This window comes from Cariama cristata, unplaced genomic scaffold (genome assembly GCF_000690535.1).
Source record: "Cariama cristata isolate BGI_N322 unplaced genomic scaffold, ASM69053v1 scaffold45234, whole genome shotgun sequence".
In the NCBI taxonomy this organism is placed as follows: domain Eukaryota; kingdom Metazoa; phylum Chordata; class Aves; order Cariamiformes; family Cariamidae; genus Cariama; species Cariama cristata.
Window position 1 is genome coordinate 1 of NW_009614361.1, and position 12,181 is coordinate 12,181.

General features: G+C 42.0%; 1 protein-coding gene across 4 annotated transcripts; it reads right to left on the bottom strand.

The window, feature by feature from the left end:
• Positions 1–5,113: 5,113 nt before the first annotated feature.
• On the bottom strand, positions 5,114–11,997 carry CLDND1 (claudin domain containing 1). 4 transcript variants are annotated; one of them, XM_009699358.1, is made up of 5 exons: positions 11,748–11,997; positions 7,422–7,716; positions 6,129–6,236; positions 5,631–5,768; positions 5,114–5,522 (listed from the first exon to the last, which is right to left on the bottom strand). In XM_009699358.1, exons 2-5 carry the CDS (start codon positions 7,708–7,710, stop codon positions 5,302–5,304), a joined length of 756 nt encoding a protein of 251 aa, XP_009697660.1. In that variant the 5' UTR covers positions 7,711–7,716; positions 11,748–11,997; the 3' UTR covers positions 5,114–5,301. The 4 variants fall into 4 exon arrangements, with proteins under 4 accessions (XP_009697660.1, XP_009697662.1, XP_009697661.1 ...); XM_009699359.1 differs by having other exon boundaries at positions 5,302–5,522; positions 7,613–7,716; XM_009699360.1 differs by lacking the exon at positions 11,748–11,997 and having other exon boundaries at positions 5,257–5,522; positions 7,681–7,710.
• Between the last annotated feature and the right edge of the window lie 184 nt (positions 11,998–12,181).

Below are 12,181 nucleotides of genomic sequence, written 5' to 3' on the forward strand. Positions count from 1 at the left end.
TTCTGACATAGTGATAAGAAATACAACAGTAGATTATCTTCTTTGCAAACATCAATGTAAAAAAAGATAATACTCTAAAATCATTTAATGTATGCAACACTTTAAAAGAGGCAGATGAAAGACTTGAGAAAGCTGGAAAAAGAAGGCTATTAAAGAATTACTTTTTTGAGGGTTCTGATTAAGTAATTATTAATTATTACTTATTTATTAATTTTCATTAAACAAAAGGTTCTAGTTTTCCAGAAAATTTTCAACCTTAACCTTGGAAAACCCAATGCTAGAGAGATGCTTGGATCCTCTACAAAAATCAATTATCATCTTCATCCATACACAGAAAGCATAGAGCACAGAGGCATCTGACACTCATTGCTCTAACCCAATCAATAAATAAAATACTGTCCCTATGGTTATTTTTAAAAGTGGTAATTTTAGAAGAGAGCAGGAGAGAGGGGGAGTGGAATACATTATCGCTGTCAGATTTTTCTTTTCCCCCATGGTCATTGGTTTGTGTAAAGGTTTGGCATGTACCAGTAGGCAGACAGGTGCTTGTCGAGTGTAATTTTGCATATGGCTGTTACTGCCATAACCAGATACCTATACAGTTTTCCAGTTAGAGAGTATCCATTCTTCCACTGTCACATGTCTGAACTGTAACTTGAACAAAGGCTTCACTGGGCACTCTGTACTTTTGAAAGTTGTCGTTTAAAAATATAGGGCAATAATAATATTCTACAGCAATAGAAGTGTTAGTGGTAAACACACAAACTTTTAATCCTTTCCTATTAGAAACTGGGTTATAAAGAAGCTCTACAGCACAAAAGTCTAGCTACTCCTGAGGAAATGGGGAAAGAAAAAAACCAACAGCTTCAAGATGTTATCCTCTCTGTTGAGATACGCAATCTACTCAAGCAGGAAATACACAGATAGAGGTGGACAGTCAGCCTGAGATATAACGATGACAATCTGCTGACATTTCAGAATTTCTCTTTGAATTGCAGGTGCTGGCTGAGTACACACAATGCTAGTGAGCAGGAAAGAGCTTTTCAGAAGTCATTGCCTCGACTCACAGAATTACGACAGCACTGCAAGAGACAGACTGCAAGCTGGTACATAACCTGGTGCCAACCATAAGTGACAAAGAACAGAAAAAAACCACAAACCTGAACACCTTTCTCAAAACACACTTCAGAGCATTTTAGACGAGGAGAGAGGAGGCATTCATTATCACGATAGCAAAAAGACTGCAACAGACATTCCATGAGTGAAGGACCACCTGGCCAACACACAATCCAGAAGGAAAACTAGACCACCACACATAGTTTCTGGCATAACAACAGATTTAGAAGGGCATCTTGGGTTATCCAAGACTCTGCTGCAATCACTTGCACCCACAACACATCATTCCTTCCATAAGTGACGAACTGTCCCCTTTACACAAGAAAGCATTTTGTGTCTGCTCTATACTGCTTTTTTCTTAAAGTAAGGAAATGGGATTGACTATTCCCTTGTTTTCAGCACTCTCTCCTCTAATATCAGTGGAAGCTGCTTTTACAACCGCAATAATAAAACCCCTCTTCACAGTTTCATTGACCAGCCCCTTCTCAGAGCTGTTTGGAGCAAGGGAAGAGGGAAGGGAAAATGTCACTTTGAGGAAAAAAAAAAAAGGCAGCAGCTGCTACCTAGACTAAACACTCTATGCAGCTTTCTGCTAGTCTTGCTTTCCTAGAGGTTTCACAGTGTTGGCAAGAAGAGAAGCTCAAGCCCATGAAGAAGAAACATTGTCATATAGGGGCACGTTTGAAGGACAAATGCAGCTTGCCCACCTCAGATTTAGGAGGCAGAACCTTTATGGGCTTCTCATAAGAGGAAAATTCACCCACTTGCTTACGCCACCACTGCGACAGTGCCACGGGTGTGCAGGAAGGTACTGGTCGTGGAGGCGCAGGGCTGGGCTTTGCTGTGCTGGCTACACAGTACAACACCAGGAGTTCACACTGCAGTCCTGCGAGCTTGCTCCCAAGCAGTGTCAAGAGTCCTCAGTTCTTGTGCTCAGTCTGAAGGGATTCCTCCTCCTTTGTTTCTCCTTTTCCTCTGATATGTCTTTTCTCCACTTTCACTGGCCCATATAACAGCGTTAGAGACACGGGCCGTAACCCCTGTGCACAAGGACATACCGTTTTTTCCAATCTATTTTGATCTCACTGTGTGCATCTGCCTCATCCCCATCTCCAACACTGAACCAGTATCAGTAAACATCTTCCATGGTCAGACCACAAAATACTGAGGAACACAAATCAGTCTTTGATCTCACCATTTTCTTTCAGAGTAGGAGCACCCTTCACTTTTTTGAGCAAGGGTGTCTGCATTTGCATATACGTGTGTGACCACAAACATATGCACAGGCCTCAAGCTTCTCTCGAATGCAGCCAGCCTCTGAAGGCGGCATGAGGTTCTGCCGGTGTGAAGGGCCTGTACCACACACTCTGGGTCAAGATCTGTCTCATTATCTGTTAGTGTGCTTAATCATCTCTCTTACAGAATTACTCTATCCTCAGCATCTACTCTGTTTTTCTCTCCAACGCCATTTAGTGGACGTAAGCTAGCAGTCCAAGAGTTCTTCATGTTCCCTTTACACCTTGAACAAAGCACACAGTTAAAAAGCAAGATAGCTATATGCAGGTCCATCACCCCAGACAATGGAGATGGCTAGCCCTCTTTCTGCATATCTGCTTCTCACCGAAATCCATTCTGGTGGAGAAATCTTTACATAAGAGCGAAAGCAAACAAACAAACCAACCCCTGAAAGGTAACCCTCATCTTAGTTAAATTGATCCTTGATTTGGACCATTAAAGCCTGTTTTCTTTGTTTCAGTGCAGAGAAAAATCAGCAGCATTTACCCGAGACACAGACAAAACCAAGCAATCTTGGTTTTGCTGATACTTAAAATGATCAAGAAAGGACCAACAGCACCTCTAACATTCCCTTTTCTCTCCATAACAATCCTTCTTTTGGAAGAATGTTAACATTTGAAAACTGCGCTTTACACTTCAGAAAAATAGGTGTCTAATAAAAGAGGAGAGAGCAAGCACACAGGATTCCCATTGCTCAGATTAAAATCATATGATGTGACTATTCTGCCAGCTCCTGAAAAAAAAAAGAACACACAAACAAACTGTATTAGATAAAGTAACCAGCAGTGTTTCCTCTCAAAGTGCAGAACGGCAACTTCCAGGCCTTCTGACCTGAGCTGAGGCTTGCATGCCCTAGTATTTCTGACAAATGAGGAACAAGACAAGCCAAGCAGTTAGGCAGTGATAACTAATGACTCTGAAAAAGCACCATATCAGTACATATCAGCAGCACAGATTTTCATTTACTATCAGATAGTGCACAAAAGTACCACATCCCCTCTCATGGGGTTAGAATTGGCGCAGATGTTGTAGAGATGGAAAGAAGAAGCTGTTTTAGGAGGAAATGTGAAAAATTACTCTGCAGCAGGAAAAAACCCAGGATTATCTTGAACGGTCCACCGCTGCTTCTTCAGTGATCTTAGTTTTCATCATCATCCTTGTTTCATTTTGTAAAGATTCCAATGATGATAATAAAAGGAGTAGGTTGATCCCTATCACACATTATAAAAAAAATAAACAAATTATACTAGCAGATAGCCCTGATCTTCAGGTAACTCGTGACTAGGACTATTTGCTGACCCAGCAAACACAGCCTGGATGGAAGTACCTACTGAATAAAAAACCAGCACAAAACAAAATAAAAAAAACCCAAACACAGCCACAAGATAAAACTGCCTATTTCTGTGTCATTCTCACAGTGTCTCACAGAATCCTTGCCATGACAGACTTACTCATTTTGTCAGGATTTATTTCTTCTAAGACATACTTCTTACATTAAGCATGGAGTAAAGAAATGAGGGGAGTTAAGGCCTCAGAATTAAGCAGTTTAGCCCGGAACGTTGTTTTCTAGATAAGACATGCCAACCAGTCTGGCTAGAGTTGCAGTGATTTAGAAAAAATGTGTGGAAGTTGTGAACTAGTTAGAAATTATGAGGTGTTGCAATCCAATGATGAGCAGGAGAAAATTTAGAGTTAGCAGGAGCCCAAGAATTTAATTATTAAAAAAACCCACCTAACATCTTTGTTTCTGGTGACATTTCCCTGAAAACAGAGAACGATCTAGACATTGGCTTTTCTTTCCCCAAGTAAAATTCACTTTAGACTATTTCCTCACCCACCCACGAGATTCATGCAATGCTGAAAATTTCTGAGCTTTTTTAAATTATTATTTCATTTAAACAATAGGTTTGGAACAAGATGTGAAAAGGGAAGCACCTTTTAAAAAAATCCTGTTGTGTGCTATATAGGATAAATAAGTGAGCTTTAAAAAAAGTTAAGTTTATATATGTACATATACACACACTAAACCAAATTAAAAACAAAAAACACGTGAGGGGTCATTTTCAACACAATGAGAGGAAAGCCTTATTTCACAGCAAGCAAAAGCACCACAAGTCATGATTAGAGTGCACAATCACACATAGTACAAACACCAAACTAGCCCGGGTCCTGGAAGCAGTGTAGCTCAAGCAGCACACAGCTCCATGGGGACCAACTTATCCTCCTCCTTGGCAAAAGCCAGCGCAGAGTCTGGGTTCAGGATGGTGTGCTGTGCAGACACTCCCACAGCCGGCTGCTCTGCCTGCATTGGTTTTGGCAGAAGCCACAAAAAGTAGCAAACTAGTGAGAATAAGAGACCCAAAGCTAAGCTACAGGACTGATTTAGCTACAGTATTTCCATAACAGAGGTTTCTGAGATCCCCCATGTCTCTTGGGTGCTCTCTGTAGGTACTGCCTGCTTGAGTCACAAAGCAGACTGCTCCTGATCAATTATTATTTGTGCACTGACGTTCCCATTCTTGCCTACCTGCATCTTTTCCCATCTCTCTTCCACCCCACAACACCACTCCTATTTCCTCCAAGCTGACAGGGTAATAAAATTAGGAAGGAGCATGTACACCTAACCAAGTGGATAGTCAACAACCAAAGGAAGCTTAAAAAATAAGTCTTAAAAAAGCAATTAAAAAACCTGTTCAAGTTCTGCAGACTTCTGGCAGAGTTTGGTCATTTAGCCCAGAGGTCTTTGTTTTCAGGGCCTGCAGGCTAAATTGTCTCAACTGGCAAGAAGCATGCAGTACAAGGTAAAATTCTGACTAAAAGAAAAAAAGTAGTAAGGGTTGGGGGGAGAAGAGGCTATAACACGGAAACTCGAGACTTCGGTAGCAGCACTTATGCTACACGGTAGGCTTTCAAGAGGGTGAATTCCTTTCTGTTGGTGCGAGCTGCCCAGATGAAAAGAGCAGCTGCCATAAACTGCAAAGGTGCCGAGACACAGGCTAGGCAGAAGGACCAGCCGAATTCACCCCTCACATCATCAGGCAGGGGCAGCTTCTTATGGAGCAGCTCAATCCCAGCTACATAGCAGCCAACAAGGCCCAGCGTACAAAGCCCTGGGGAAGGAAGCAGGAAAGCACAATGAGTTCACCGCCGAAGTGCTCTGGCTGTCACTGTGAGCTTCTGGAGGAGGGAGGTTAAGTGGTGGCTGGCAGGAGACCTACCTGCTAGGAAATGGAGGACTCCAGTGGCAATGGCCGGGTAAAGGCTGCGACAGGCACAAGCACAGAGCCCAATGAGAGCCCCAAAGCACATGAGGCCAACACTTACAAATGGCAGGAGAAACTGCAATCGCCAGAGATCTGCACGTGAAAGAAACATGCAAGACAAGTTTGTTGAAGATGTGCTAGAAACTTATCTCACATCTTATATTCCCTTCTACCCAAGCTGCTTCTGCTTCAGACATTCTACATTCATAGCTAAAAAGGACCAAAGGCTCCATTGAAGTAGGAAGAACTTCATTTGTTAACTCCCAAATTCCTGTACTGCATTCATGGGCAAAACCTTTGCTAAAACATCTAAGTTTTCCTTTTAAATTTTAAAGAAAGTTTAAATAATAAATGCAGAGCAAGATACAGATGCTTTTCTCACTACTGAATGTAGTTGAGAAGTATTTTTTTTAAATCCTACTTGTTTACCTGCCAGAAGTGAAAGACACTTACAAGTCCGATTCAAATCTGTGCCACTATTGTGATTTCCAGGCTCTATGTACTTTTCCATAAACTGATCAGAGAGCGAAAAACTGATGCAGTTTGTAGTCATATCGTTTTCTGCAGGGAAAAAAAAAAAAGAAAAAAGTTACTATTAGGTGTCTCCCCTGACCCCCCTTTCAATTCCTCCTTTCCCAACCATTTGAGCTGGGAAGTTCCTCAGAGTTCCATTTGAGAGAAAAAAAACAATAAATCACCTCTCAAAACAGATCTGTAGGATGCCTTAGCATAATGTAGTCAGCATAACATAGTTACCACAATTAGGGACAGCATTCAAACATGCAGAATCTTCAAGCTTACCTGGGTTATCCACAGAGAACTGTGCCATACTTGACAGATTGGGAAAGAAATGTGGCATATGATGCTCAACTATGTTGTTACATATTCTTGTACTCAGAGTCCCTTAACTAAGCTGTGTTTACCTCCATGTGCAGGATGTCATATCATACTAAACACTTTATCCAAGGATGGGATAGAAAGGACTATCTAAAGAACAGAAAATATTTGCTTCTTTACACTAAACTTCTCCCCTTTTACGCCTCAGATTTTGCTTTGAGCAGAGCTGGTTTAAGCGTCTTCCTAAGTAAGTATTTTCACTGGAGGGGAGGGGGAATGGGATGGGACTGAGTGTTTGAAAGTACATTTTTTAAAAGAGGGTTCAAAATGAAGGGCTTCACCCACAATAAGTGTCCAAAATCTACTTTGAAACAACTAAAATAATTGCTCACTGCACTTTTTTAGCCCCCAACCGTAGTGACAAATACAAATATTTCATTCTCTATCTAGCAGTATGGTACAAGGAGTCCAAAAATGTGCTGATGCAACAGTGGGACATTTGTGATGTGTGAGTAAAATGAATGACTAGCTAAATGAGTGCTCCCTTGATAAAGCAGTATCTTTATTCCGTTGCCGGATCCCAAGAAGTCTCCTAAAAAGTGTGACTGACAGAGCAACTATAACTGTATCACCAGTTGGACACCACATGCAAAAGAAAATCAAGTTATACCAGACTAAATTTAGATCAAGTATCATGTGTCAAATCCAGAGTCTGTGGCACTGACAGCTACAGACCATTTTGCCTTTCACTTCTTTAAAAATTTAGACTGATTGTCTTAGAAAAACCAGCCAAACACATAAGCTCGAAATAAGCCTTCTGGAGGAATAAAGTGGCATGAGTGTGTTTGGAAGAAGTTAGCACATACCACCCCAGGCAAGCTAGGGAAGTGCTAATAGCTCCAGAGATACCTGGTGGGCTGTACCAGTGAGAGTTTTTGGGTACGGTGATACACCTCCGCCACAATCCAACTGTGCCGTTGCATCGGAAGGGCGCGTCTGTGTAGGTCTTCTCATCTGCTTCTTCACTGACAAATTCCTCCCAGATGCTCCTACCAGCTTCACTAACATTCTCAGCTGGAGACAGGGTATGGTATTCGTACCAAAAGTCGGTGCCAATGGAAGCTGCCATATAGATGGTGGAGATGAGGCTGAGAACACAGGCAATTACTAGCGCTGTAGCAAAACGGTTATCCATCATGGCTCCCTTGCTGCTGTAAGGAAAGAGAGGGCCAAGTCAGTAACTCCTCTGACAGTAAACACAAAGTTATCCTAGCAGTGTCAAACTCGTGACATCATTTCTCTAACGCAGTGTCCCGTCATGATACGCATGTCTTCTTTTTCCAACGTGCTGCAAAGGAACACTGAGTAAGTCTACAGTACTAGTCAGCATCCACTGCATCTGCAAGTTCAAGGCACAGATATCACCATATCACCCTTCTCCCAGCAACACTGCGCTAGCTGCTCCAAGACAGCAATGGACAGAGCAACAGCAACTCTGTCCCCAAAGCAGACGGCACAGCTCACTGCCATTTGTGATCCCGATTGTAGGGAACTGCAGAGAATCCATCCACAGCACCCAGGCAGAAGATTTATCTTTCCTTAAGAGATTACCAAGGGTAGAAGTTATTTTTAGCCTGCCATCCCATACGGCTTTCACAGCTTGTGTTTACAGTCAAGATAAGAACCATAAGCATGCCAAAAAAGCTCTTCCAGTCTGTTCACAAAGGGCAGCCATGCCAAGGAGCCGGAATGCCTTTAGGGAAGCAGAGAAAAGTCTCTAGGCACTAAAGATGGAACACAAAGGAAGCACTGAAAGACAGATCTGGAAATTATGATAAATGCTGCAATAATGCCACAATACGTACAGTAGTATTTCTGCAGAATTAAAACAATGCAGGGGAGGTGCCATGTTCCATGAGAACAAGGTGACAAGAGCTTCCAAAACTGAAAGGCCTTCATGTGCTAGCATGAGGACTTTGCTCTGGTTCCCTCAATCAGCGGTCATTTATGTCCTCCTTTGCAGGGCTGTGCTCACAAATGGCATAAATTCAGAGTCAAAGGAGGCATGGGAAAATACAGATACCACACATGCTTACGCTTATGACAACACTGTGACTTTAATAAGCAATTGATTGCTAATACATGGAATGTTTTGCAGATAGTGCAATACATCAGAGGACTCTCAGATGCCTGCTGGTTTTGTGCATTTTCTGTGCTTGATTAAATTTATGGATTATGATGAATCAGGCTTGACGCACTTCCCCAAAAAAAAAATCCATTGAAGTTAACTCAGCAGCTAGAGCTAGCCTGGTGACACGAGCTCCTATCTAATCAGCTCTTGTCTATTGCTTGTTCTGCCTTCATTCTCCCACATACTTTGATCAAAATATTTTGGTCTAGTTTCTTTGCAACTGAATGAACCGCAACTGGAAATAGCAAATGCCTTAAAATACAGGATTCACAAGGAAAAACACCAGTGCTCAAGTCAGACCAGTCAGTAAGAAATTTTGAACTATGAAACAAGGTGCAAATTAAAGCAGGGAGTTTCAAAGGCACCAATATTTGCTGATAACAATGCCATTCTTTTTTTTTTTCCCCTCCCATCTACTCGTCTATTTGATTGAAACTGGCTAACAGGGTGGGGGAGAAGAAACAATGTGTACCCATATCATTCCCTATGCTTAATTTCCATATTAAATGGGGCACACTCTGTAATATCCATCCTTGAACAGTATCCTTAACAATGAGCAAGAACAGAACTGATTTTTGGTGAACTGACAAGCAGCACCCATTTAAAATAGTGCAAAGTCTGCACACCACAACTGTACTTAAATAGTAATCCACAAGCTGTGAACTTTTATAAGCTAGGACAAATACTGAGAGGGAGAAGACATCATATACAGGTTTATTTACCCAGAAGATGTAGAATCAAGTCCAGACTTGACTGCAAATTCTCTGTGCAATGTTTAATTATTGGTGATGCACTTCCATTCTCCTTCGATACGCTAGCATCTAGTTCAAGGTACCCAGAACACTGGACAAGCAGAGTAGGAAAAGAGCAAGTTGCTGTATAGATCTGACCTCACTAATCATCCCCACAGAGTCCACTGAGGGATCCCCTCCCCTTTACAAACTTCTCACAAAGCAAACAGGGCAGGCGGCATTTCCAGGGCCAAAGCTGTGTTGCCTGGCTCCTATGCAGCTCAGCTTAGAGCTGAGCAGATCCTCTGCGAACTCACTCTCAGGGTAAGCAGCAGAACAAGCTGGTGAGCAGGCTGGTCTGGATTTTCCACTATATTGCAGTCACATTCACTGCAAGAGGAATCCTCTGCAACAGATTAGTCTCTTTAGAAAGGGCTCTCTGGAAGGAGGAATCAGAAGAACCTATAAGCTCCATCGTCAGAGTAGTGTCTGGCGAAAAAGAATGTAAGCAGGACATTATTGGGCCATCGCTTCGCTGCCATTGCCTTTTAATATAAATGCTTACAATAACAGAGTCCTATCAACTTTGTACCTAACATACAGAAAGAAAAGGCTCAAAAAAAAAATTCTTAATTTCAGATACAACATCCCTGCTGGCAGGTGCAGAGCACCGGTGCTGGAAACATCCCTATCAGAGCATCATTAAAACAGAACCACACACTTCTGGCCAGCCTTCTGTGTGTTGGCATAAAGTGGACTTGACAGAGTTGATGTCAGCTGACAACCAAGAGCAGTTCACAAGCAAAATGAAAGGTCAAACATCAAACAGTAAATTAAAGCACTGCCCGCTGTTCATTACCCACTTGGTAAAAGGGACATGGCTATCTACTGACATTCAGTCCTTGTAATGCACAGCTCCAGGGATAGGTAGAAAGCAGCTGAGGTGGCTACAGTCTCCAAAATCTAGCAGGTGGCTTTGTGTGGCATTTGTCCCAGAAAGAGCACACGTGGATTTTCAGTATGGACAAGACAGTGTCAAGGCAAGAGCACACCCCCAATTCCTTATAATGAAGGTCCCCTCAATGCTTCTGCCTAACACTTCAGCTACTTACAGAGAAGATGACGAACTCTGCAGCACTTTAGGCAAATTTTGCAGTATAAGTTCTTCCTGCCACAGTGTAGTTGACTTGACTACCCTGCCCATTCACTGTGTATATCCAATACATCTGCATTTATAGTAGACACACCCCCACTTAAATGAGGTGTCCTTCGCTCTGTTAAAGAGAGAACCATCCTTCCAGCCCCAGGCAGAGCTCAATGGGAGCAGTAAGCATAGTCAGTAAGACTTAGCAGAGAAGACCATGAAGACAGACACTGCATGTTTATGAGTTTATGCCACACTTTGCAAAATGTTCTACGCAGAGCAATACATAGGACGTGCCTTAGAATAAGCTAACTTACCAAAAACTAACATTACTACTACTGAAGATGACAATAATTACAAAGACATAAAGATTAATAACAAATATGAATACTTTGCCTTTATAAGCCATCAGCAAGAACCTTAATTGTTTTTACAAAGGTTTGTTCATATGGCACTGCCAGCACATTTTATTCTAACAGTAGAAGCTATTTCAAACGAGTTACAGCTGAAACTAAGCTATGCAATGAATATAAGACAATACAAGGCAGTAGTAAACAGGCACTCAAGCAGAAGTATTTCACAGCACATTGTAATTATGTTCATTTTTTTAGAGGTGAGGCACATAAAAATTACAATGCACCAGCTCATAAAAGAGAACGCAAAGGCCAAACTAGCAGCAACATTCAATGCATACATTCAGTGTATGCACTTCATAGAAGGGGAAAAAATAAAAGGGCAAGTCAGTAGAGTTGAAAGAGAAAAAAAACACAGAAAAGCACAAAAGCAAGTATTCTGGCAAAAAATCAACTGTGAGACTGGAGAATGAATAAGCATTTAAAAAAATTACTGTCCCATGGCAGAAGAGAATACAAAAATATGCATATTTTTATCTTGTTACAGCAATCACTCCCGTCAGCTGACAGCAAGACATCACATTTAAGAAACTCCTTTTCCTGACATCACAAAAGAGGAAAGCTACACTTGCTGGCATTTTCTCAGAAAATACGCTTGCAATCTGACTGCTCTTTGGGAAAAAGCAGAATAGGCAGAAGGCCTAAAAGAAGGTGTAAGTGTGGGGAGAGGGCTGGCAACACTACTGAACAGGTTCCTCCTTTTAATACTCATGGCAACAGAGGGTTAGGAAAGAATGCTACCAAACGCTTTTTTACCTTCAGAGGTCCTCAGAGTTTCTCAGGACACACAGCTCCAATGATCCCAGGTCACTTCAGAGACACGCTTGTCCGGTGGCAAGTGCAGAGCATGAAATGCAAACTTCCTATCTGCCCTAACTCTTCCATTCATTCAGTTTCATCAACATCACCAGTTCAGAAAAAGTGATCTAGAAGTAGAAAGCAAACCAAATAGTTTGACATCTTCATTTCACTTTGAAATTAATTCACAGAAATCTCCCAGTGTTACCCATTAAGAAAAAAAAAATATTAAAAAGGGGAAAAAAAACAATGACTTCAAAAGCCCTCAGGCCAACACGCCCCACCAGGATCAATGCAGCACAGGGGCAGAGAGGCAGGGCCGGCAGCCGTCGCGGTAAATGACCGCACGAACGGCTCTCGCCCGGTGGAAACGCGGAGCCCCCCAGCCGCCC